The 27,474-nt window shown below is 44.4% G+C and overlaps 1 protein-coding gene across 1 annotated transcript in view; it reads right to left on the bottom strand.

The window, feature by feature from the left end:
- The window catches only part of GRK5 (G protein-coupled receptor kinase 5), a 158,877-nt gene that overhangs the window by 88,458 nt on the left and 42,945 nt on the right, over window positions 1-27,474 (bottom strand). The window contains exon 2 of the mRNA XM_086751872.1: window positions 3,494-3,589. Within this exon, the coding sequence (XP_086607998.1) occupies window positions 3,494-3,589 (96 nt within the window). The remainder of the gene's footprint in view (window positions 1-3,493; window positions 3,590-27,474) is intronic.

The raw sequence follows: 27,474 nt of genomic DNA, 5'->3' as shown, positions 1-27,474 counted from the left end.
ACATACATTAGCCATTTATAGCACATATATGAGCCTCTCTGAGACCAGTAAAGGCATTAGCGTAGCATCCCCCCGAACACCTCTGCGGTTCTGCTTGCCCGTTTAATTAGCACACAACAGAATTCCCCTGCAAAAGGTGTTGCGTACTTTGGACAAAAAACAAGGAGAAAAGAAGTTGCTTTAAAGCATAATCCAAAAACCAGCTCCTTGGCTAAATGGTACTTTTAATAAAGACGTTTCCAGTGTTTGTTTATTTATAAAAACAGTGTTTCTCTCAGGTGTTTTGATTTTTGTTTCTGTGCACAAGAAGGAGGGGGGAAAAAAGGGCTTTACTAAGCAAGTCTTTCAGTAAGACACCAGATGATGGATAGTCAAACACAGAGTCTCCTGTAAACAGAGAGGGAACCAAAAGGTATGAACTGACTCATAATTGTGTCAACACAGGTCGCAGACCCTTGGTTTATTTCAGCCTTCCTGTTTTTCACAGATTTCTTCTCACACTATGCTATATTTTTTTAAGACACAGACTCTTTTCAGTACACCTTAGTGGGGTGCAAAAGCACAGACATTTTTACACCAAAACGTGGGCATCTACACACACATGTAGGCTGCATTGCCACAATTACAGCAGCATTTTCCATCCATGGCTTACAGCTGCTTGAATTTAAGCCGTGCCTTTCTTCACAGCAGTCCATGCCCGCTCTAAATCAAAAGGTCCATCCCATCCCTGCCTCCAGCTTTTCCACGCAGGCTCTTGGGAAGCATCCAGGAAAGAGGAGTAAAACAAAACCTCAAAAGCTTGGTCCTCCAGTTCCTGCAACCCTCCAAGACTCGGTGTGATTTTTTTTTTTTTTTAAATATGTGGGAAAGTGGCAAGACTGTGTCTGACCAAAAGTGCTGGGAGGCTCACACACAGCAAAGAGGTCTGTGATGAGCAGAACCTACCAGTATTTGTCTTGATCTCTAAACACATTGAATTGAGGCTGTAGCCTTTTCCTTGTATAAAGTTGTTCTCTGCTGGTTGCCTGTATCCACAGAGACTGGAGGAAAATGCCTCTCTGAGGTCTCTCTTTTGTTATCAAATTTGATTGGCACTGACCAGTTGGCTAAGAAGTTGCTAGGGGAGGGAGTGATGAGCAGACACACCGAGCAGCTGGATCCCCTGCAAGTCACAGAGCAGTTCAGCTGATGGTTCAAGAAAGATGTTTCAGTACACTCCCTCACAAAATCATCCATGGAGACGCCTTGTCACCTGAAATCCTGAGATCATAGCATAATAGAATGGTTTGGGTTGGAATGGACCTTTAAAGGCCATCCAGTACAACCCCCCTGCAAGGAGCAGGGACATCTCCAAGCAGATCAGGTTGCTCAGAGCCCCGCCCAGCCTGGCCTTGAAATCCTTACAAAGGACTTCTAGAAAATAACACATGGAGATGGGTTAAAGCCAAGGGAGTTGTTCTTCCTCAGCAGAGGCAGCAGAAGCAGCAGTTTAAGGCCAGACTGCAATGATTGGTACTTGTCCCTGGATGTCTGTGAGCCACACCGAGCCCAGCATAATGGATCTGCACGTGCAACAGATTCATCCCGAGCACCCTGGATCAGCCACACATGCACAAATGACTTAATGCTACAGACCCAGAGAGTCTGGCTCATGCAAGATGCGTCAGATCCCCTGTACAAGCAAGGAGAAGTTTATAAACAGCGACTATTTGGCTGGATGTTTCAACCTCAGTTAGATTAACTGAAAAATGGTAGTGCCAGAACGGAAAAATGACTTTACCCAGGCTCAGTAATGCCTCATTCCTTCTGTAATCGCACCCAGCTCAGCAGAAAAGCTACTCAATAAAAACTGGAGTCACAGAACAAGAATTCAGGTATTCGGACCTTATTTCCCATTGTGTAAAAGTCAGTTGCTAAAATTCCCAGTCAACAGGTAATCTTTGCAGTAAAGCCAAATCCAGCAAGAGCATCACAAGGGCTCTTGCCCTGTTACTTCACAAATTCATTCACAAAAAAAAAGAAAGAAAGAAAGAAAAGAAATGCAGAACAAGTGACATTTAGGACAAAGCTGACACAAAAAAAAAATGTCAGACACAGCATTTCAGAAGCAGAAATCATTATCAGACTAAATTTCTTTTAAGACTACTCATTGTAGGATATTACACCTTTGTAATGAGCAAGCATTTTATCTGGTGCAGTTTTCCCCCATAGGAACCAAGGCTGATGGAACAACAGCGAGAATTCCCCATGCAAATTACAATATATTGTCAGATTTGCTTCCAGCAGGTTCTGTACCTTCAGAAATTGTTCCACGGTTTGTGTGTCTGTTCAGTGGCCATATACTGGGAAAACCTACTCTCTTTCCTCTTGCCTCCCCCTCCTTTCTTTACCTCCTTTTAGCTCTACAGCAGAAGATGAGGGAAGCAGAATTTACTGATAGAGACCACGAAAAGAGTTTCAAAACATTCCACTTATTTTCTCTGCGTAAACACGCTGTGAATTTTGAATGCAAATAGTGCCAGGGGACTGTCACTCAGACCCCAGGAGTTCACCCAAGTTAACCAAATCACGCTGCCCGTTATCTCAGCTGTTACAGTTTCTTGCCTTTCATTCATTCATTGCCAGTGGCTGGGTTTTATGTCAGTGTAGGGGAGGTTAACCTCTTGTGGTGAGATCAGTAACAGTGGGCTTTCCAGTGGAGAATCCACAAGGAGATAGCTGCTAGCCTTGTTTGACAAGGCAACAGTCAAAAGGATGCTGAATCTTGTCAGGAGAAATGCCGTGTTATGGAAATGGCCACTGCAAGCTCCCTTCCAAATCTGCAGTGTTTGGCCCACAACAATAAAACAAAGTAATTTAAAAAAAATTTTACATGTTCTGTAATAAAACTACATAAAGTAGCATTGTGGTTTGAGTAGAGGATGGTACTGCTGAGCAAACCTGCCTGACAGAGAGCAGTGGCTGCCGCTTCAAGCATCACATCCAGAGTACAATTAATATTAACCTTCAACCACATCAGCAGTCTCTCTGCTTTCATCAAGTCTCATTTCCTTCCTGATAAAGGGCTACTTACTACAAGGAAACGCAGGATGTGATGAGGGGATTTATGTCTGAATGTCCTTTTACAGCTGCGTTGGCCCTGGTAGGTACCAGGCCAAGCATCTGTCCCACACGCCAGCTATCGTCCAACCGTGAAGTTCCGCTGGATCCCAGAGCCTGTGCGTGCAAAGGAAAGGGCCTGGCCGCTGCCGGCCCCAGGCCCTGCCTTGCAAGTGCACTATGCCAGTCCCTCCCACCTGATGCACAGTGCCTTGTTAGGAACTAGAAAACGTTGAGTTTGCACAGCAGCATCACAGGAGCTACTTGCATAGTGAATCCACCTCTAAACTGGCTGCGTTTAATGGTTCTTACGCCTTTAATGCCGTTCTGCTGAACCGGTTTTGATAGCACATTTTATTTATGCAGTACTTCCAAAGAAGGGAAAAGCTCTTACCTATTGTTCTTCGGAGATCTTCACACTGGCTAATGTGAGGGAATTTCAAGATTTCCTTCCACTTTTTGCTTTTGCCTTTGCGTTTCCCTCCACCCCCTGCAGAGGAAGAAATATCAGGATTAGATTGCTTTGGGGACTATGCCCAATCCAGAGTTCACTAGCTCAGTTACAGTTCTTATGGATATCATTAGTAATTAAAGCGGGTAGGTGTACAGACCAAGTCTGAGCTTGTCTGGGCTGAAACAGGGCGAGGAGGTGGCATAGAATCTGTAAATCATAGAACTATGGCCTCTTAGGTTGGAAAAGACCTCCAAGATGGTCAAGTCCAACCAGACTGGCATCTGACAGAAGATCAGCTTGCTAAAATTTGGGAGTTCAGGCCTGTGGCCCACCAGGTCCAGTTCAGATGACAGTGCTGAACTGAACATCTCCAACAACTTCTCTGCCCCAACTGACAGCCATTTCACACAAGTCAAATAATTTTGTAACATTACAGCTCATATTTTCCATCTGGATCTTCCCCTTCTGGTTTTGGGATGAGCCCTGATTCCCAAAAGAAGCGCTGGAAACTGAAAACCAAAATTCAATTCTCGCCCCGCTCCTCTCACATTACATGTATTGCCAACATGGCATTACCACTGATGGTACAAACTCTGGTCACAGGAAAACTGTGGGAGAAAATTAATGTAATATCCTCATGAGGAGAAAATATCTTTTTGTTTGTTTTTTTTTTTTTTTCTTCCTTCTCACTCTTCCGAGATTTATTGAACTGAACTGTCCTTAAGGTGAATAACCTAGCTGGCTTTCTCCAGCTCTGGCTGAATGAGGTCCAAGACCCTCGGCCTTTCTATACTAAGGAATCTCCCTTATCAATGCCTCTTCGTAAATACCTCGTTGCAGACATCACTGGCATCCCTGGATGCCACACCTGAGCTTGCAAGTGGAATGCCTTCCACACTGGGCTCCAACCAGTAAAGGCACTGTTTCCACCACACCTCACTTTGCTTCTTGCTGGGATCTTGCTGCATCATCACTAGATGATGCAGTGCCTGTGAGGTTATGTTCCTTCAGCCCAAACAAGTCTAATTCAGGCTGACATGCTATGTGGGCTCTCCCCCAGTGTCTGCTAGATGGGCACTCAGATCTGAAGCAGCTCAGCCTAAGAGGACATTTTTAGATTTTTCTCCTCTTTTTTTTCCTTCACTAAAATTGGGCACTTTTTCACTCCAGCCCTCCCCTGGGTTTCTCTTTCGTGCCTCCACATTTTTCACGCTACCACCTCAGCGTCACTGCAGAGGGCAGGAGGTGCGGTTGCTCAGAGAGGCTGGGCAGCCAACGGAGAAAGAGCATCCCTCTGGACGTGAAAGCCCAGATGCAGACAGAGATTCTCGGAGTCACTGTTATTTACTGCAATTCAGTCCCCGCATACAAAATCTGATTCACTTGAGTCTATTTCACATGCGCTGGCACATCAAATGACTAACTCAGAGCTGAGTTAATTCTGTAGAGGGGCTGGTAGAGTCACAACTGCAGCCTGAGAGCCTGTTGGGTACTACATGATATTGCAGGCTAAATTAAGAGAGGATTGACTCAAAAGGTAGCAGACCATTACAGAGAAAACATGAGCCTTGGAAAAAACTGGGAAGTCTCGCTCTCTGTGAGGTGTTTCTGACTGCACCTTTGGCGTAGGAGTGCCGCTTCTGCATCTCATCTTTTATTCCTTTGCTTTTGGTGACCGACGGTTTTGTTACTGCAGAGCTTGCCTTGAATTATTTAAAAATCCTTATTGGCAGGAATTTATTGTATGTCTACATTATGCAAAGCAGAGCAGAGATATCTGTACTAGTCATAAAGGAACCAGCTTATTGAGACTATCAGGAGTACAGCTATGCTACCCTTTCCAGGAATTAGTCTCCAGCAAAGCACAGAGAGCTGCGACTGCCTCCCCACTACGCAGTGTTACGCAACTCAGATGTACCCTTTGGGTCTATCATGAACTCTGCTTCAACCTTCCCTCTTCAGCGTATCCCAAACACTTCTGCTAAAGTAATTTCCTCTCCCATTGCTCCAGCCATGGTATCAGAGAGGCTGTCTTGCTCTCCCTCTTGCAGTGTACAACCGTTGGTCTTACAGGCTGAAGCTCCTGGGTATGCTACAAGGTGCTGAGAAGCATTTTGTTGGTTGGGGTGGGCACTGTGATGGGCCATTCATCAGCTTTCCTGGAGCGCACAGCTCTGCTCTGGACACCAGCAACTGCAGGGGTTGGATTCAGCAACCCAAAGGGTCCTCCATCTCCCTGAAACATCACTTCTGGAATCCTGCACAGCTGCTCCTGCCTGCCAGGCTGCCTCCTCCACTCGCCCCTCTTCTCTTCCATGGCCCACCCTGCACACATCTTGGTGCTCCTGCCCTTATGTCTCATCACACATACACTTCTCTGCCCATTCCTTTCACACACTCCTCCAGGGACCAACGCTCCAGGGATTCCTTCTCCTCACCAGTCACTCTCTTTGGCTGCATTTTTCTCCCCTGAACTACTGCTTCATGTTTTCCCTCACACTCATTTATCTTGTAAACTTCGAGTTCTATGCCTTGATGCCAAACATCCATGGGAATGAAATGAAATAAGTATACATTTATTAGCCCTGTGGGAGTGATGGGAAAGGAGGGAGGGAAACAGCTGGGCTGGTGTCAGAACAGAATGATTCCCCTTTGACAGCCACAGGGTTCGAATTTGGATTTCTGGACCCCTTCCTCAGGAGGCCAGCTCCCAGAGGAGCATATCCCACCTCCACCTACAAACACATGCCTCTCCCTCTGCAGAGACCCCCCTCTGCCCTTACCAAGGGACAGAGGGGTGCTGTAAGGGGACAGGCAGCAACCCGTGCTAAAACAGGATTTCCAGTCATTTCTGGACACAGAAGGCAGTGGGAACAAGCCAGACAAAAGCATCCTTTAGGCTGCATCTGCTCAACACTGGTACACCTTAAATACATTGACGGTCTACCCTCTTGACCAAAGCACTGGAGATTTCCGAGTGCGCCTGCTTCTCCAGCCGCCTTTGCAAAAAGTCCTCACAAAATGGTCGCATCTTTAGCTGCGCCAAGCTGGGCAGAGCATTGCGAAACAGCCCTTTGCTCAAAATGACAGCTCTGAGATTTGTGCAGGGATGCAATGATTCTGTTCAGCTCGGCCAGAATGTTTTTAAAATCCATTCAATGTAAAATACATATTGATATATTTACATTGGATGACGTACTTCTGACATTAAATTTCCATCAAAACTGGAGAAGGGCTCTGTGGTCCCCTGTTACAACCGTGATCAATACAGCCAGCATGGCCTCGTCTCTTTTGCGGCCATCCTCCAAAAATAAGCAGCCTTGCCTGATGAATCATTTGCTCTTAGCTGAGCGTGAAGTAGCGTTACTGTTTTGCCTGTGACGTCTTTATGTTAAAGATTCTGATCAACCGCTTTAATCGACCTGACCTTTCCGCTCTCAGCTTTTCTTGTGGAGCCAGCAGTGTTTGCCGGCTCCGACTGTTAATTCCAGGGGGTTTGAAGGACATAACGCAGTGAGACAGCTGAGACGGGGGTAAATCGTCTAGCAGAGCTAAAAGCTAAAAGGGGAGGTTTCTCTGAATAGGTCAGTAATTGTGCAGGTTGCAAAGGGAAGCTTTTCACACATTGCCTTGATTGCTGCCTTTGCCCTGTCTGCTCTGGATGTGCAATCTTCTAGGCAGCTTCTCAGAGCAAGACTTGACAGACGTGCCATGTTTTAGATGCGAGTTCCATCATGTGGTGTTGGAGGGCCTGACTGCTTTAAAATCTTGGTTTGCTGACAATGACGAAACGTGAGCTCCCAGCCTGAAATCTCAGCTCCTCTCCCTTGCATTCACTGAACAACTCGGCGCTGGCAAACCAGGGATTGAAGCTAATTCTCTAACATGTCAACCAGTCCTACAGGGAAAAAAAAAGCATTTGCTCTACATCCTACCTACTGAAAAATACATGGCATTTTTCACATCATCTTGTGATGCTGGATGGCAAACCTAGCTCTGATCTCTGCATGCAAGGAGAGAGACATAACCACACGTAAAACATTTGCAAGCAGGAGCTACCCTTAGGATAAGGTGTCTACTTTTTTGCCTCCTTTATTCAGGATATACTTACTCTCCTAACACCTCGAAGAGGCAGGAAAGTACCCGCATATCGTTACGCCAGACAGATATTAAGTGGCTTTCCAAAATGAGATCAGAAATGAGGGACAGAGCAAGGAGCCTTGAGCCTGTTAATCCTGCTAACGACAGGATCAAGCCATGCTCCTGCTCAGCTAATTAAAGATATTTCATAACAGAGAGTTAAACATACCGATGGATTAATTCACCCCAGCATCATGCCCACAGCATATTCTCTTCATGTCTCAGGCCACCATGCAAGGTGGCTTTTAAGCACGGCAAAGTTGGCTTCATACTTCTGCTCTGTTCTTGCCCAAGCTGATAAGCTTGCATCACACCCCGCTCTGCCAGGCTTGTGTAACCCAAGATGGCCAAACATTTCATTGCCTTCAACTGCAATCCAGTTAATCCACAGTTTAGGTAAATTATCCAGAGATCACTGAAGGACAACTACAGTTTGTGTCTTCCATTTCACAACAGTAGCTAGGCTCTCATTCAAGTCCTTCCCAAAAACAGTGCAGAGCTCCGTATGCTCCAACCGCAAGGCCTTGATTATACAGCACGTGAAAGCAGTGAAACAAACCCCTAAAAACATTGTACCCACAAATCATGCTTACTGTCCTATTTCCACTCAGAAGAGGTTTACATCTCTTCTCCTCTTTCTCTTGCCAGCCTTCCTTTACTCACTCTCTCCCACCAAAGCGTACGCAGCCATACGGTATATACGGAATTGCCATATCAGACTAAAAGAGTGGTCTGTCTAGTACAAGATGGACCACAGGTAGCTTCAGAGGAAGATCTTAGAAAGCTGTTTCTGAAGTATTTGGAAAGCAAGAACTTTCTTCCATACTCTATTAATTAGATATGGCTAACAAAACATGAAGGTATATTGCTTCCAAAAATTTCTTCTTCTTTTTCAGAATCTATGCTACTTAAATTCAGACTGTTCTTACGCTCCTGGTAAAAGCCCTGGACTGTTGAATGCCTTTTTACCTCACATGGGTGTGAGTCCCAGACATTAACCATGTATTTATGAGAGTAAAAAAAAATACCAATTTTAAACTGCTATTTTCCTGGAGTGCCTCTTCCTAATGAGACAGCATGAATCAAACTTATCAGCTCATCATTTTCCCTTAATAATTTCTCACATGTGACACATCTAGGCTCTAAGGCAAACAGTTCCACCCTTCTTAGACCTGCTTCACGTGGAAGTTCACCCAGGTTCACCATTCTTCTTTCACATGAGACCCACCTACGCTCAGCTGTACTACCAAACAAAACCAGTATGTTTTCAAAGAATGAGAGATACTAGTTACTTTCTGCCCTTCATCCTCCCCTTCTCATCTGGGAAAGGGGGAAAAAAAAAAAAAACAAAACAAACAGGAATTCCATTACTCCTGACTAACCTGTGCTTAAAACAAGCATTTACAAGACCACGGGGAAGCTCTTATGAATCCCCTTCTACATCACCCTACAGAAAAGAAGAGTATGAGGGCTGGATTTTCAAAAACAGGTCAGTGTCCACATTCCACTGGGACGCCATGTCTCTGCAAACTAGTCTTTAGAGGCTCTCATTTATAAGATACAACAAAAAGTCCACAACATGCCCTCAAAAGAGAATCACACTCATAGCTCCTCTTATCGATGATAATCTGTCTTTATCTCCTGCAGCCTTTTCCGATGAATGCGACTGAACAGTCACAGACCGTGATAACGGCTTTGTGTCCATCTTCCCTGCTGTCACAGCATGTTTGCACATAAATCATCTGCATGTTGCTACAAATACATAAGCCTGACAACTGCTACGTAAACCATCCCGTTGCTTTTTGGAAATGAACAGCAGATGTATTTCATGTTTAAGCCTTCAGAACCACAGAGATGGGAATTCCATAAGCAAAAATGCAAGCTTCCCCCCAGCAGAGTCAGGCTGGCTTTGCAATCTGGTTACCAGAAGACAAGAGGGCAAAACATTTTGTATACAACTGGCATGTAAAATCCTCTTAATGTTGGCATACAGAAGTCACTGTTCATATAAACAAGTATTTATTGCAGGAATATCTACCTATCATATGAAGAAGGGGTCAAGCAGAACTGTAAATACCGATAAGTATTGAAACTTGACTTTAATAACACATTTTATATGTCAATAATAATTTAGATGTTAACAATACACTTTAATAACATCCATTGCCCTAAAGGGACAGAAGAAGTTGAGATTAGTGTTTAAAGACTGATCCTCAAGGCTGGACTATCATATGTCAAGGCCACTTTGGTACCACTCTAGGAATATAAAGAAGCCTTTACATAAGTGTCGCAGTTTAGCCCTGCTCAGGACCAAGCTATGTAGTCTCTTGCTCGCTCCCCCCACCCTCCAGTGTGACAGGGAGGAGAATTGGTAAAGAAAAGACAGCAAAACTTGTAGGTTGAGATAAAAAAAAGTTTAAGAGAATAACAGAAGAAAACAAAACAGGGATGGAAAACAAACAAACAAAATACTGAGGTACATAATATATAGTACAATACCTCACAGCAGATCCTGATGCCCAGCACCCTCCCAAGTAGCAGAAGATTCCTCTCACCACCCTCCTCACTGATATACTGCGCAGGAGTCCCATGGGATGGAACAGCTCTCGGACTAATTTGGGTAAACTATCCCAGCTGCTCACTAATTAGTAACCTATCCCAGCTGTGCCCCCAGTCACAGGTGCCACCAGCTCCAGTTCCCCTCCCAGCCCAGGTGAAAATTAACTCCATCCTAGCCAAAACCAGGACAATAAGCTACCTTTATGTCTAGTCAGGGCATAGCGAAAGGATCTTAACTAAACTGAAAAAACATGCCTTTAACTTTTTCTGTTGGTATCTAATGGGCATCCCAAATTGTAGCACTCTCCATACAAGTCTGTCTACATCCTCCACTGGGTATTTTCCATGCACATTTGAGATTATATAAACAAGCTATCTTTGGGTTTTGTTGGCCAATTCACATATGCTGGGCGTATGTTTCGCTGCTACGCATGTTAACAGGGAGTTGTTTCATTTTCTCTTGCATAAGCACCTTTAGTTTTGTCTATTATGGTCTCTCTGTCTTTTATGCCTTGTATTTTAACTATATTGTGTTTATCTGCAGCTAATGAATGAGCAAAAAGAGATCACTGGCTCTTGTGCCAGAAACAAAAATAATCCAGAAAATACAAAGTATAGTGAAGATTTACAATCTACTAAAAAACCAAACAGTAAATCTTATAAAAATAAAACCAGCTACCATCTAAAATAGCAAAACTAAGCACAGCCCAAAATTTTAACCTCTTATTCTTGACCTCAGAGTAAACTAGGCTAGTGGCACAAATCCAGGCAGTTCAGTTAAGTTCAGAATGTGTTACCATGTATTGGGTGGTTCAACAGGCGGTTGAGATGGACTGAATTTGATGGCTTCAAATTGAAAGGTGCCTGGATAGTATTTGACATTGACGTTGGCAACAAGAGCAGAAAGACAAGTGAATCTGGAGCCGCTGTGCTCCTTTGGAAGCTGTTTCTGGACCTGTAAGGTCTCTTGGAGGAACGTGCAGAGGCTATGATGTCTGAATCTGAGGCCTATTAAAAGATTTTGTCCACTTTATGTAGGTAACAAAATATCTGCCTGTTACACTTCAGTACCAATGATTACCAACCTTTTGAACAGAGAAGGTTATCTCTCTGCTACAGATGCTAAATACTGGAGATTGGACTAGATGAACTTTAAAGGTTCCTTCCAACCCTAACTATTCTATGATTCTATGATTCCATATCTCGGTAGAGTTCTCCTCCAAACTGGAGCTGAAAGTCAGTATTTCAAAGTTCTAGAAAATTCTGATTTAAAGACATTAAGCCATTTCATTTTGATAACATTTGAGTCATCTCAGTTCTCCAACGTCAAAACATTATCATAGAACATATCAAATAGAGTATTAAGATATATCATCGGAACAAAATGAGTATGGCAAATTGACATTCTTTACTTTGTTAAAATGATGTTTCTATATTGTCAAAAAGAAGCTAGAAAAAGCAAATCCTTTCTTCTTTTAAGCACTTTCCTGCAAACCCTTTCATTTTTGACAAAACTTCATTCTCAGAGAAGATCCTTTTGTCAGAAATGTTCTCAACCACCACGTTTCGACGCACACATGAATTAAACAAGGAACGTGGCCTCCCCATATTTCAGAGTTCAAGTGAATCTAAATTCCGATATTCCTTACTGAATATTAGTTAGTTTGCACAGCTGCCATTTATGTTTACTGTAGGAGACCTGCTTCCCATTCTTCCAAAGAAAGAACGCAAATCCCTGCTCCAGAAATCCTGCTTGAATAGGGCTTGATAACATCTTTCCAGGAAGGAACTCCTCTTTAAGCAATGGCTTTTTAAACTTATGACCTGTTCTATGTATTTATTACCCTGTTTTAACAACACGTATGCAAGCTGCTAACCAATGTCTCCAAAATCAAATCTGCAAATGCAACTCTTCACCCACATATAGTCCATGTACTGCCCATTGCCCGTGTAGATTGCCCAGGGACGTGTGTAGTGCTCCTGGATTCAGTGGTGTTCCTCAAGCAACTCAAATATCCTTACGGCTGCCCTCTAAAGCCAAAATACCTTGAAGAGACTAGTAGGTCCTAGTTAGACATCAAGAGAAATGACTAGAACTCTAAGGTAGCTCTGCCAATTTGCTGCTCCACATCGTGCAGTTCTGATGTTTAGTGACACAACGGCAGCACAAGACAGGCAGAAGGAACACACAAGGAAACCTGGTTCTGGTACAAGCAAATACACGGGGCTCAGCTCTTCTGAAAACTCCAGTGCCGGTTCTAGAGGCAGAACATGCACAAACCCAGACTTGAGCAGGGAATGATGTGGGTTCACTCTGTCCCTGTCAAAGAGCTGTGTGGGCTTTTTCTCCTGCAAACAGTTCTGCAATCTCTAAAAAAAGAGTTTAGCCTCTGTGTTCCTGACATACGAGTTCTATAAGGAGTATTTCTGAACTGCAGGGAAGAGATCCAGCTGGATGGGAGGTGAGAATTCAAGTGTGTTCCTATCAGCAGTCTGTAGCCAAGCTCTGAGAAGTATGTTCTTTTCTGTTTTTTTGCCCTCATCTAAATAAACTTACCAACAGAGCTAAGGAAAAGAATTTTAGTAAACATCAAGAAAAATTAATTATTTCAATCAGGCTATTTTATTAGGTCTGACTGATTTATTAGTTCCACCTAATTGGTAGAATTGGTAAAGTTTTTGAGATGCTCTGATAAGAACCCAGAAATCCAGATGTGTTCTGCTTTCAGTAAATAAATAACAGCACACTCTTTCAGTTTAGATGCTTTATGCCTGAGTCAGGAAAAGAGCCACCAGAAAAGCAGGAAAGAAACAGCATAGGGTCTCCATGAAGGAGGCAGAAGAGTAAGTCCCTCAACCATTTAGACAGTCCACTTGAATGCTCAGTCCTGCTCTCTGGCAGGTTCCCAATGTTCAGAGACACAACACACAGGTCTCAGCTACACAGAGCCTGAATTGAAGCAGCTCTGCAGCCCCTTTATGCTGCCAGTGCGTACAAATGCTCTACCGAATCGCTGCATGATCACAGCATCTCCCCCCACATTTAATCCCACCAGAGATCCCAGCCTAGCAAAGGTGCTGATGTGGACACTTCAGTAAGGAGGGGACCAAGGCAGTGTTATGAGGTGCCCAACACATATTTATCTTGTGGTGTTTCTGTATTTTTGCAGTGGTCTAGAGGACCATTACATTTGCCTTGTGGTGCAGGAAGACAACCCAACAGCCATAACAAGCATCCTTCAATGATTCCTGGCTGGATTCACTCTTCTCTCTCAACTCTTTTCAGATAGCTGATGTAAACAAGCTAAAAACCATTAAAATCAGGCTTGGAACTTCCTGACAACACCTGTATGGGCTATACTGCCAGAACTGTCAGTTTTTTGCTTCCAGAGTCAGCCAGGAAGAAAAGTAGAGCATCATAATGTCTTAGATTGGGTTACTTTCTGTTTGAGACCAGGATCACCCACATCTTTCTTTACCACAAAAGCAGATAATGAGCCTGTCCATCTTGCCATATCTCCTTGGTTGAATACCAAGTCTGAATCCCACCTATAGATGTATGCATAAAGCATAAATTAAACCCTGGATATATGACAAGCCTTCACACGCTCCACAGAGGGAATGTGGAGCGGAGGACAAAACCATCCCAAGATGCCTGGTTACAGCTGCAGCGACCGGGTGGCAGAGGGGAAAAGGTGCTGGCACACGCTTTGGCTTTGGAAGAAAAAAGGACTTGGTAGATGGCGGGGAAAAGGAGAAAGAAGGCGCACAGGGCTGATGTGAACGGACATTGACAGCTTTAGGGGAGACCGAGGTTGCGGCATTGCAGGAGTTTGCAGTGCCACTGCTGCCAGGAGGATGGAAGGTTAAGATCACAGGGGGAGGGAAACAATGGGGGCAAATACAAGCAGAGAGGCTTGACTCTGCATTTCACCTGAATTCTCCCCCTTACTTAGCCACAAAGTCTGGCTTTGGCCCTATCTTCTTGTCCAGCAACAAAGTACCAACAGCTCCTTTCCACAGATCTTGCTGTCACACCCTGCTAAATCACCCTCAAAACCATCAAAAACATTGTCCTCAAAAATCACTGACAGCCCAAGACGTGATGGTAACACAACCGTATGCGTCAGCATTTAGGATCATTACTGTAAAAGGTTACAGAAGGGATTCAGGTTAATGGAGGTAATCTGTGATTATCTGATGTAACAGATTGCTCTGCCAGTGACTCATTCCTTCTGCCACAAGATATTGCAGGTTGCAGCTGCAAATAGCAAGCAGGATGGAGCCGGCTCCCAAGCTAAGATGGTCCTTGTTGTTCGGAGAAACCCCTAGAAGAGAGGGTGCCAAGCCACTGCAGGCATGTGAAAGCCCGGCAGAGCTTTACCGAGGGGAGCGGGTGGCAGCAGTCTACTACAGTCACTTATTCACGGGTGTTACTATAGCTACCGGTTGAAGGACTCAACAAAAGAAGCAGAAATGAAAAGAGAAAATCAGGAGGTAGAAGACAAAAAAGAGGAAACTTGTCGTAAAGCAAAGGAGAAGGTTCCTCTGGTTAGCTAATGAAGTGTTTCAAAAGTAGCAACTGAAAAACGAGGCTTGAAGGTTGTGTGGCGTAAGCGTCAGATGATGCAAGCAGCTGGCCCACTCCTGTCTCGCCTCTCCCACCCACCCACCCCGAGAGCTGGCGGTGGGAAGCACCATCTTCACGAACACAGAACAGCAGCTTTGCGCCAGGAATGGATTAACTATTTCCTCGTTGCTCACAAAGTCCTGAGCTTCCACTCGGTCTCCCCGCAGCCCTGGGGCCAGAATGAAAACAAGGTATTGATTTGGGCCAACGGTCCCCAGGAGCAGCATGGAAACAGGCGACGACGAACAATGATCCTACCACCAAGGAGGCCAGGAGAGAGCAAAACCCAACACTGCCATAGCCTGGAAGATCTTCTTCCAGGAAGAAACAGAAAGCATCACCATGCAGCGATCCCACACCACCCATGCTGCCGGTGTGAAGGCCCTGACTGGTTCAGAGCGATGCTGGATGCCCAAGCTAGCCCAACGCACCCAAAGCAGCTGCAGCCAGGGACAGACACTTCTAATACATACATAATTCTAAATAAATGTATAATTCCCACCCACATGCTTTCCTGACAGCCAGCTGTTCTCTTTGCTTGCTGTTATCCTCGCTGGGAGATTAATGTCACTGTCTGGGACAGCTTATTAGCAATTTTTATTACGAAGCATATACATTTGGCTGGTGGTGGGCAAAAGCTAAGCCTTTGAGTAAATAAAATACGAGGGCAGTTCTCATGGAATGACAGAGAACAGATATCTGCGGGGTCTTTACCCTGGCTCTGAAAGCCAATAATGGCAGCAGGTCAGAGATCACCAGCTTAATTGTCCGATGAATTAATGGTGACGAAAGTCTGTTTCCCCTCTTGTTAAAACTGACACCAGATATTTCAGAGAAAGCAGAAGGGTGCTTGGCCACAAAGGAATGTTTTGATGGCTGGAGCTGAGATTGTTGCCAGCCTCAGCCCGCCAGAGCAGCGCGGGCCAAACGAAGTCACTGTCGGAAACTGCTGTTGACTCCAGCATAAAACAGAACCTTCTGGGCCCAGTCAAGCAGCCACAGGTTATCCTGCTCACTTTGGAAAGATTGGTTGTTTTCTTATATTAAAAAAAAAAAATCATATCCAGATCTTTGAATATAACATGCATTAAAAAAAATAAATTGGAGGAGTGTGAGTTGCAGTATAAAAATCAGTCTGAGCTTGTTTCTTCAAGTTTTTAAGAAAAATTGAGACCAACAGAAAAAAAAATATATCAAAACACATTATAAAAAGCAATTTTTTTCTTTACATTTTCCCTCTCCAGAAAAAGTTCCTGTTTCATTGTCCTGTACAATCCCTGCTCAGCAACACGTCTTTGAGTGGAAAGTGTCATCGTGGGAGGGATACCGAAACCAGGAAATACGAGGGGACCATTTTTATCCAGTTAGTGACATTTCGCGAAGCTGGCTAACACTTTGGTATTGAAACAACTTCTTTCACAGTTAAGAATGAGATCTACTCACTATTTTTCTTCTTGTTGCTCAATCTCATTTCAATTCAGATTTCGGTAGGACAAGGATGAAAGCTTCCCTTTGTGTCAAGGCGGTTATGTCAGTTTCGAGCTGTTGTGAAACAGGCCGAAGGGCACATCTTTCCTCTTCTTCTGAATATACGGGAACCTCTCTGGTGTTCAATTTAAGCTAGGTGAACAAGGAACAAGCACCTTCTAAATTTTAAAAAATGCAGTATCAACCTACCAGTCAGTTTCTGAGATCCATAAAGTGACTTCTTACGCCATAAGTCATTCCCCTCATTATGGTACACGCTGATATCTTTAATTAATAGTGGTAATAGGTAACACTGTCGACAAGGATGTGTAACGTTGAATTAGAAGACTAAAGTTTCAATACTCTTTCAGCAGTGTACTTCCACAGAGGTCACGTCGACCAGGGAACAGACACACTAGTTTTCAAGTAAATCTATGTGCTCAGTCTCTGACTGAGCTAATTATAATGGTGCATTCAGTATTGCTGTCTTTAAGTGTCTGCCAGCATGTCCCTAACAAACCACCAGGTTCATGTTTTTCCAGCCCTGACAGAAAAGCCTGATTATCAGGTTAGAGTCAATTCTAGCTCCAGGGCTGGTGCTCCTACATCCCGCGTGAATCTGACTTGCTGAGCTTCAATTAACAACCGAGAAGTTAGCGACAAGCCACCACCGAACTGTAGATTTGCCTGCTTCTCGCTTCTGCCACTCATCAATACCTAAGGGAGGAAGGCTGCTGGGTCTGTGGGGCTAAAACAGTCTCCCCAAAGACTTAATGTGGTCCTAAAGGGCTAAGGGGGGCATCAGGCCCAGCAGCTCCAGTTTGCCTGACGCGCTGCAGAGCAAGTCCTGGTGTGAGAGCAGTTCGACCTGCCCAGCCGGAGAGCTGGCTGTCGCCATGGGCCCCGGGGCCCAGCTCCCACCCACTGAGCAAAATTAATAAAATTAATAGCTTGCTGTTTCGGAAAGGGCAGCAGTCAGGGTGCAGCCCAGGCCACCTGTGACAGTGTGGGTAGCACAGGGCAGTGCACCATTGTGACGCCAGTGGCACAGCCAGGTGTGAAGTCGGTCGCACAGAGCACGATTCTGACAAAGAAAGTATATTTACTGCTTGTGTGGCACTGAGTGTCAGCTTGGAGCTGAACAAACCTACAGGAAGACACAGTCTCAGCGGCCAGAAACATTTTCTGCTCAGGAGTTCTACAAAAATCCTTCTTTTGGGTTGCTATTATCACTCCTTTCCGGGTATCAAGGCAGAAAAAAGAAATTCAGTTATTACTTTAGGGGGCATTCTGATTTTTAAACTCACGAGAGGAAAGCACCAAGCCATTCACAGAAAACCCAGTCCCCCTTATCTCCCGCAGCTCCCCCAGCAACACAGCAAGCTCCGCACCGCGCAAAGCAACGCAGCAGCAAACACCGATCTCCGTGCCCGAGCATCCAAGCCCAAGCAGCACATGTGCTATTTTAGCTCCTCTTGGGACTGCTCTGAGAGATAACGTAATTAATATTATTTGGGTGACGGCTATTTACCGCATCCCGCTGGGAAACAGCAATCTGTGCTTATGGAACTTGAACCCAATTAATAACTCACTTCCTACCAGTTTCAGGTGTCTCCTAATTTAAAGCTAGGTTTACAGACAAAACAGATCAGTAACTCTTCCCAGTGAGCCGAACAGTATCTTAATCACTTGTGTTTAATAGGAAACAAATGACTGAGCACTGATAAAGTTCGCCATTATGCTTTTGAGGAAAAGAAAAGTGACTACAGAACAATCTGATAACGAGAGCATTTGCTTCCTGTGTAACTCGATATTTATAAACCTTCTCAGTCAGGGGGCAAAAGGAAATAATTTCAGCTTGCTGAAGTTAATGTTCCAAATTACATTTTTAAATGACAACAAAAACAGGACCCCAGCTGAAAACAGTGCTTATGGGAAAGACAGGCAGGAACAACAGGAGGCAGGAAGCCTGGAGCTCAGGCTGCCCTTGGCCGCTGCAGTGGCGCGGGCTCTCCCGCCGCCCGCGGACATGCACCGCACCGCGTGCAGAGCCGATCCGCGCTCGGCCTCACCCACAGCCACGAGGGACGTGGGCCATTAGGGGTGGAAGGTGGAAGCAAGGTTGTCCCGGTTGTCTCTTCTGCCTCTCATGGCATGATTGGATTTAACAGCCTCCCTCCGTCTCCAGTAAACACACACAGGTCTCACATGCATGAAGATATGGGATTTTTTTTTCAAGCCAAGTGCTAGACTTTCAGCCTTACCATACTGGGAATTTCAGTTCTTTTCCATGCTTTTGTATATTTAATCCTCTTGAAATGCAGGCAATGATTGCTCTACAGCCCGACTGGTGTCTCAAGAGCAGAACTAGTTCGCAACCATAACAGCCTCAAGTCCAGCTATGTCAAGCACCTGCAACTCCAGCTGATTTTATCGGGAGCCACGCATGCCAGCAAGCCCTTAAACAAGCCCCTTGAGAGAGGGAGAGATAAGGATCCTGACTGAGGAGTCCCCTCTGCACAAAACCATAAGCGCAGATTGTTTCTGGAGTAAGTGCTGGTTTCTAAGTCTTCCTGGTATGGAAGCTTTTCATGGGAGAATAACATGGGAGATGTGGAAGAGTGCTTACAATGACAGTAAAAATAAATATAAATTTTTTTTTGTATTTTATGCCTAAGAAGGCAGAGTTCTGAATTATTAAAAAAAAAAAAAAAGAAATGCTTATCTCCCAGAAGGAGAGAAGCAAAGAGAGGGAAAAAAAGCAGAAGGGGCATCTACTCGGTTTCACATTTTCCATGTTAGTAAATGACAAAGTGGTTTGCACTTTGCTGCCTTGGCTTCAGGTATCAAGTAAAACATTTTTGAGTTGCTTTTAAAGTATATTAATAAAAATAATAAAATCAACACATCCCTTGGCTTTTCAGCAGTGTCCTCTACCCAGGGACCCAAAGGCATTTTGCAAGCAAAAATAACAAAAGCTTTTCCAGCCTAAAGATGAATTTTGCCCTCACATAAATTAGCATGACTTTTACAGTCCTGTTGAGACACTCCACATGTACAACTGGGAAAAGAAACTATCACAGACAGTTTAAATGCACAGCCTTAACTAGAAAAGGCAAAATAAAACCAGACTCATTTTTTCTTGAAAAGTTTTCCAGTTGATATTGTCAGAGGACCTAAGATAACTAGGACTGTGAGATGCTAGAGGGAAAAGTATTTTTCATTTTCCACTTACTCTGTTTGTTTTAAGCAGCCCAGCTTTGCAGAGAAACAGCCCCCTGTGTGAGCTGTGCACACGCAGGTGCAGCGTGGATCCCCTCCACTAACTCTGAACTGTCGGTCACGCGTCAAGGGGGTTGCACACAACCTTCCTAGCCAGGAGGAGAACAAACGGCTGGAGAGACCAAAAGACCTGCTGAGAAAAAGGCTGACACTCACCCTTTACCAGACACCAGAGAATCCAACGGCGCCGATGTTTCATTACTTCCACTGCTCACAAGACAACTCGCTTAACATTTGGTTTTTTTTGCAATGCCTGGAGGCCAACAAACTCAGGACTTCTTTGTACAAGGCAACGCATGAACACAGATCCCATCCGCACAGATCCCATCCAGCTCACAGCACAGCAGCCAAAAGCACTCCCCGTGACATCCTGGGCCTGTTGCTGCCGCTGGGGATGCTGAAGGGTTAGGATTTCATCCCTCGTGGCTTCAGAGGGTCACCGTTTTCCCAGTCATCAACACAACTGCTTTCTGAGGAAGATCCATTTTTACAAACTTACTGGTATTACTGGAAAATCATTGAAAGTTGTCCAGAGCTGACTACATATCAAATAGATTTAATAAAAATATGAAGATAGAAGGGACATTGAAGAGTAAGGGTCAGTCAGTCCAGTTGTTTTCCTTCACTTTCACCCTGCTATCTCTTGTCTTTCCATCTTCCCCAGTTCTGTCCATCTCTATGATATCAAGCATTAACTACTTGCTTCTATTTTCCAGGTTTGTTCTCTTTTCACCTCAAAACTCTTGCTGACTATCAACATCCCCCAGCCTTTAATGCCACCTTCTGTCTCTGACCTGTTGCAAGCGATACTGCTACCCCTCACATCCTTCCAACTCTTGAAAGCAACCCTATGAACAAGGGTCTGGAGCCTGTTGTTCTTCTCTTCCCTCATTTCAGAGAAGTGCCTCTAGGAATGGACTGCAAAGACCTGTTCCCTCTCAGTTGTCCTTTCTTTCTGTGGTCCACAAACACTAAATTCTCTTCTGTGTGCTTGCACATCATCTGGTGGCCAGGACATCTAGGCCACCCATCAGGATGAGATGATGTCTCATGTTTCCTGCATGCAGGTTCCAACAACTAGGATACGTGAGTATGGGGGTTTGGAAACAGCTCCTGGCCTGTATTGAAGACACCCTGCAACAAGTCATGCCTAAACCTGATATGGACCTGCTGTAGGCCAAAACTGTGCCAAAAAACATCACAACAATAAACAGCATGGAGAATTATGCGCCAGCACTCAGCCTTCCTTCCACAGCTATCTTTAGTGCACTAGGATGATGTCCTCTGTGATACACAGAAGAAATCCTTTGTTGGTTGACTTGATCATGGCCAAAGTTTCACCATAAGCTGCCACCAGGCCTTGGCTTTGGTCAGAACCTCCAGCTCACTCCCATGAACCCAGTCATATTTGGATGTCTTTCACCCAGTGCTGAGACGGGCATGCATCTATCTCTGAAGAATAAAATATAAGGGATGCAGCCTGGCATCTAAAATCACTGGCCACAGGCCTGTTCATCCTCTTCAAGAGGACACACTAAGACAATTGAATAGAAGGAATTCATGGCAATTTGCTCACACACACAAAAAAAGCCAAGAATAGGACGTTAGTCTTGTCCTGGAATCCAAGAGAGATACAACAGCAGATGTCTTTCATCTATATGACCTTTTCCACTAAGACAAAAGGGAGACGGGATATTAAATCACAGTTTAAGATTTTTATGACTCTTGGCAAGCATTTATTTATTATGGGTTTGTTTGTTTTGGGACTTTGTTTTTAGGCAAAGGAGTGTTATTTTTTGCACTTTTCATGGAACTTCAGCTGAAATACCATAAAAACATCTCAGACAAATTTCTTTTGGGTGATTTGCACATTTTCAAAGTCACAAACTGACTCCCCTTCCAGCTCACATTGCTCAAACCAGTGTGTTTAAACCAGGACAACCATGTGACATGAAGACAGCACTTCATTTTTTCACAAAGACATGGAAAACCTCCACGGCACATGCAGTTATGTTAGGGGGACAACAAATCCTTTAACTGGCAGATCTAGATAGGGAAACGTCCTTAAAGGCCGTAGCAGGTCCGAGGCAAATCCCTCACTGACTACAGTGGAGAAGGCACAGTGACAGCAGGACACAGCACAAGGAATGTGGGAGAAAGCACAGATTTAACTGCATTTGTCTCCTTAATTTGCTTATAACCTTTGCTAGAGAAGAGCTCTCCCCACCACACTCCGCTTACCTTACAGATGACTAAGCAGATGGGAGGATAAGGATGCTACCAGGAAGGATAATCCAGAGGAAAGGACATTAATCTCAGACCCAGGGAGGATTAGTTTTAAGTCCTTCTAGCGCAGACTTCTCACGTGATTTTAGGCAAAGAGTTAGGCTATGTAAATACCTTGTGAAACTAAGGGCTCCAGCTCATGATCGCAGATGGACTCAGGTGAGATGGCTGAAGAAGATACGGGTCTGTTCACCCAGCCCCTCAGCCAAGGGCTGCTACCCCTGAGGTGCATAAGATTTCACGGGCTGGGCTCCTCATTCACAGCTGCTGAAATTCACATTACCCCACCAGGCTACAAACCGTGACTGCAGGTACATATCCCAGCTAAGCCTACCTCAGTTCTCAAGTCAGAGCCCTTCATCTTGCTCCCAATCAGTTCCTAGCACATAACATGAATCCAGAGTATTTCCTAAGCCTCCCTTTGATATCGAACCCTAAAACCAGCTGGAAATTTTCAGTGGAACATTTTTCCCTTAGAAAATTCCAGTCAGTCATAAGCAAATGTTCCACAGATGTGTCAACTCTGATAATTTTTTTTTAAAAAAGACAATAAAAAAGGTTTTAAATAAGGTTAAAATAGACTGGTTTAACTTTCGATTCCAAAATTTTTCACCCCTTTTAAAATACTGCATTATATCATACTGAATGAAACATATAGGCTGAGCTAAAATATTTTTTCTCAGCTTTATTTTTCACAGCAAATTAGAAATGGTTGCATTCCCTTTGTCTTAGAATAGAAATACGTTTTCTTGAAATTTGGGAAGAAAAACAAACAAACAAGCAAAACCCAAAAACAGGACACCAGCAAAACTTTTGGCCCTCCAAGTCTCCCTAAGGCCCTCAGCTCTCGCAATCCCGGGGGCAGGTGAGGACAGGCTGGAACTCCGCGTGTTCTTTCTGAGTGACTAAAACACGACATGGGCCAAATGCAACCACATGATACTTCCCAAAATGAGAACACATATGGCTGAGCATTTCTGAAAAGTCAAAATCTACTTGCACTGAAATCAATGGGCGTTTCACTCTTGACTTCTGTGGAAGCAGGGTTAAGTCAACACTGGGTAAGACGGGAAAATCCCAATCAGAGATCAAGCAGAGTGTTCTCCCTAAAGATTATTCATAAAGTGTGTGCAGACGTCACGAGAAAACAGAAGGTGCTACAGAGCTGTTATTTTTAAGCTGAGGGTGTGAAAATAGGCAGTAAAGTGTAGAGCAGAACTTCTTATGTTGCTTTGTCACCATTCTTGCTAAGGAGCACAGGGAAATTATTTTAAAGAGAAAAAAATTTCTATTTATCTCTCTTCTTCAGTTCAGAATAGATTTAATTTTTAATTTTATGTGAACTTTAGGTGTTTTTAATACTTCTGAATTTTGTGAGACTATTTCTTTCTGAATATCATTTGTCTAAGACCCACTCTATTTTCAGAACCATCAAAAATGCCCAAGAATCGTTCTTTAAACTATCTAGAAGACATCAGAAGATATGTTCTCTGGTCCCTAGTCTTGTACAGAATTTAAATCAGGTCCTAGCTGCCTGCACTGCCTTTGCAGAACTGGATACCGTGTCTACCTTCTTTGGCGAAGAGCGATCAATTTGGAAAAGCCAAGGCAGCCGCTGAAGTGGATCACAGGGAGCATCTGTGCACAAAGATGGAAACCAGTTCTAATCATCAGTATCGCAGGGCTGTAATTCTCAAATCCAGGCATGAGCAATCATCAGTGTAAGAGTGTAATTTATTCCTTGCAGTCAGACACAAGATGGATATCCCATTGGGCATCAGTTAGACTGTTATACTCATTTTAGAAGGCTTAGCAAGACCACTTATCATGTATGAAACAATACTAACGGCAGGCGGCTTGAGCCATCGGATGAGCTTAACAAAGGGCTTGACTAAAGTTAGCAATGGGCTCTCATCATGCATGAGGTGGAAAAAGCTGCCGCGTAAATGAAAGTGTAGCAGTTTCTTGGGCTTTTGATACTATAACCTTCATATGCTTCAAGTTTCTCTATCAGTATATAAAATCTCATGCATGGAAACTTTTGGAGTATACCGCTTATTTCAACAATGAAACGAAAATATAAACAATAAAAATGTAAGATTTCAACACCAGGACCTTAGATTAATATTTAATCTAACTGACAGCACTCAGGAATAGTCCTGTCTCAATTACTCTTAATAATTCCCATGACTCACCTGTCTGACAATTAACAGAGAAAAAAAACCCAGACGCATGTCTGTATCTCAGACCTGGCATTATAGCCACCATTTCGAGAAGTGCCCTAGCAGTTTACAGTTTTTAATCAACAGAGCCTGATCCAAGAGCCAGGACTTTAATTTGCTATCCACCCGGAGGGAGATGCTCCCCAAACACCGTCCCTTCCTTCCTCGTTGCTGCTTTTCCTATCCCAGCGTTGAGCAGCCTCGGCTGCCCGGTTTGTGAAGCTGGACAAAAGCAGCCACTCAGTGTGGTTTGGCAGAGGTGTAAAATATATCAGAAAGGAATTTGGTTTTCGCTCAGCCCAGCAGTCCCAAGCGCAACTGTGAGACCCGTGATTAGGGCTTGCGGAGAACACACATCGTTACAGCTTTACCCTTGGGCATTCACCAAAAGAGAGGTTTGTTTTTCTAATTGGCTCAATATTTTGAGAAGGTAAACGGTGAATAATAACAGCCTCGGCAGCAACATGAGACAGGATGAAAGCAATACAAACTAACCCATTTACGCTCTAGGCTTCATGGCGTGAGCCACACGCTGACTGACTTCCAACCCCAGGAGGAAACCGTCCTGTAGAAGACATCCTCCCGGGGACACCTCCTCTGCCTTCGGTCACCTCGTTTGGCTTTTGGCCTCGGTGAACTATGGTATATTTCTGTACAACTCCAAACCTCATTTGCAGAGTGATAAGTTTCCTGCAGAGTGAGGAACTCACTTCCTTTATTGTGAAGAAGAAATAAACAGTTCTTTGAGGTAAATGGCAATATTTCATTGGCATGAGCTGGACGCTGTTCCAAAGTTTATGCTAGGTAAAATGTTAATTTCTGCAAAGCATTTCCTCACCAAAAGCAGCTTTATAAATGGAATTTGATAATAACAACAAATCTGATATTTTCTTCAGAGATTCTTAAACCTATGTACTTGATCCTCGCAAATAAAAGGGGAAAAAAAATCAAAACAGCAACATCCATCATTAGGTTTAACACAATTGGCCATATTTAACCTCTAATAATTTAACTATGCAGAGTACCTTTCACTCATAAAAGTTGCAGTAAATGTAATGCAATCTATAAATATCCCTGAGGCCGCCGATGGCTGAGCTGCGGAGTTTGACCTCCAGGTTTCTGATTTAAACGCCCGGGGTTCCGAGCACAGCGCGCTGCAGACATTGACTGCTGTCGGGGCGCAGCGCTGACAGATGTCCCTTTCTGGATCTGCAAGGGGGAATGAATGAAAAGCCTCCACGCCATTCATGACTGCCAAACAGCACATTTTTAAATGCAACCGAGAGTCGCATCCTTCTACAGCCTGCTGATACAGCTCCAAATATCCCCCCTGCCAGCAGTCTACCTTTTTATTTTTCTACGCACGCCACAGTTTCAAGTCTTTTTGCTTTTATGCAAAAGCATAGAGCCTTCTTGCCTCGACGCCAGGGACATAATTCTCTTGCTTGCAGGGCAGAGTGTGACCTCAGTCTTCTGCTCTCCCTGAAAGAGCGTATCTTCCATTGACGTCAAGGGCTCTGCACACGGAGGGAGGGAGATAAGCATACTGGAGGCAAGAGCAGCTCCGTCAATAAGAACGGAGAATTCTGCTGTAGGAATTTACAAGCCTCTCACAGTCTCCTCTCTTGATTAAAGCCGGTGGGATTATTACACAAATTCAGCTGCTGAGTCCTGGCTATCGGAAAGCTGCCTCATGCAGGGCTCTCTGCTGTTAACCCATCCTGGTTGTCTGGCCAAGACAAAAACCACCATTATCTGCAAAAAGCAGGTCAGCTGTAAAAAGGGTTGTGTCGGAGGGGAGTCGCTGACAGCTCTCTGCGTGGCATGTCACACCTGTGAGCTCTGAAAAACCTACCTCCTGCTTGGGGTGCAGATTTTAAGCAATATGGACTGGTGGGTTAAAATAGGAGGGGTTATACCCAGTCTTAACCATTGGTTTACTGAGAAAAAAGAAAAGGGCACGTGTATGGGGCTCAGCGTAGTGCTGCAGACGAGCTCTACGTGAACCAGTAACCTAAGTAGGGGTAGGGCACGTGCAGCACAAGGGCTCCCTGGGAGCACGGATGCACCAGCTAAGAGCCCCCGCTAATTAGCCCGGGCACAATGCCACCCTGATGTGGCACCGATCTTTACAGGGCTGCAGCAAACCTGCTCCGTGCAGGGTCAGGGATCTTCGCATCACAGAATCATAGAATCTTTAAGGTTGGAAAAGACTTCCAAGATCATCAACCTAACACCACCATCTCCTGAAGTGCCACATCTACACGTTCTTTGAACGCCTCCAGGGATGGTGACTCCACCACTTCCTTGGGCAGCCTGTTGCAGTGCCTGACCACTCTTCCAGTAAAGAAATTTTTTCCTAATATCCAATCAAAACCTGCCCAGAGTCAGCAAAGGGACAACAGTCTCACATGCCAGCGTGTTTCCCTCTGCAGTGGTGTTTGTCAGCCTCACTTTGCTCCTAGTTCTTCTGGGACCTAAGGACCAGGAGGCAACCTTGAGTTGCCCAGTTTAGACATACCCCAGCACCTTCAGAAATGCACCCAGAGAATAGAGCACCTTGCACAAATACCAGTCTTTGGAGAAAAGATGCTTATTACAAACATCATTACAGCAACAACAGACCAACAGCACGATATGATTACACTATGGTGTACACTTAACCAGGATCATCTAAAGTTAAGTTTGTGTGTAAGTTTTCCCGTACTCTCACGCACAATGCTGTTTCACACTCACTTTTGTGCTGCATGTGCATTGGGTATGTTTTATCTTCACTGTTCCATGTGTCACCTTTACGGGCGCTGTAGCTGTAAAGTAGTAACGGCTGCACGTTGCTAGTGAGTTTTGGTCACAAGCAAGAGACAACACAGGTTTGAAAAGATGCATGTATAATAGCTAAATGCCCGTTTTCTGTAGCAAAATCTGGAGGGAAGGGAATGCTGTTAGTATGCCAGAAAGTACAACCAGTGATTGTCACAGCTGGACTGCCGTACCTGGTGGGATATCGTGCTAGAAACTTCTGAACATGAGGCCTAGGTAGGACCCCCTAAGAAAGCAATGCCCGTCTGCACAGACGGTGTATCGCCTGACAGAATCTAAGACATATTACTGACTGTACACTTAAAGCCTGAACAAGGAGGCATAGACAAAAGGTGAATTTTCAGCCTGATCTCTTTGACGTTCTGGTGTTACATACCAGCACAGCAAACGTCGCAGGTCCTGCCAAAAGCTCTAAGGACCAGGGAGCAGGGCTGTTTATGGGCTCATGGAGAAATTCCACAAAGCAAAAAAAACCCAAACCAAACCCTTGCTTAGATAAAAGGTAAACATTGTGG

Source organism: Chlamydotis macqueenii, chromosome 7 (genome assembly GCF_036417535.1).
Source record: "Chlamydotis macqueenii isolate bChlMac1 chromosome 7, bChlMac1.mat, whole genome shotgun sequence".
NCBI lineage: Eukaryota > Metazoa > Chordata > Aves > Otidiformes > Otididae > Chlamydotis > Chlamydotis macqueenii.
The sequence above is the reverse complement of the archived record's forward strand: the minus strand, read 5'-3'. Positions and strand labels throughout refer to the sequence as shown.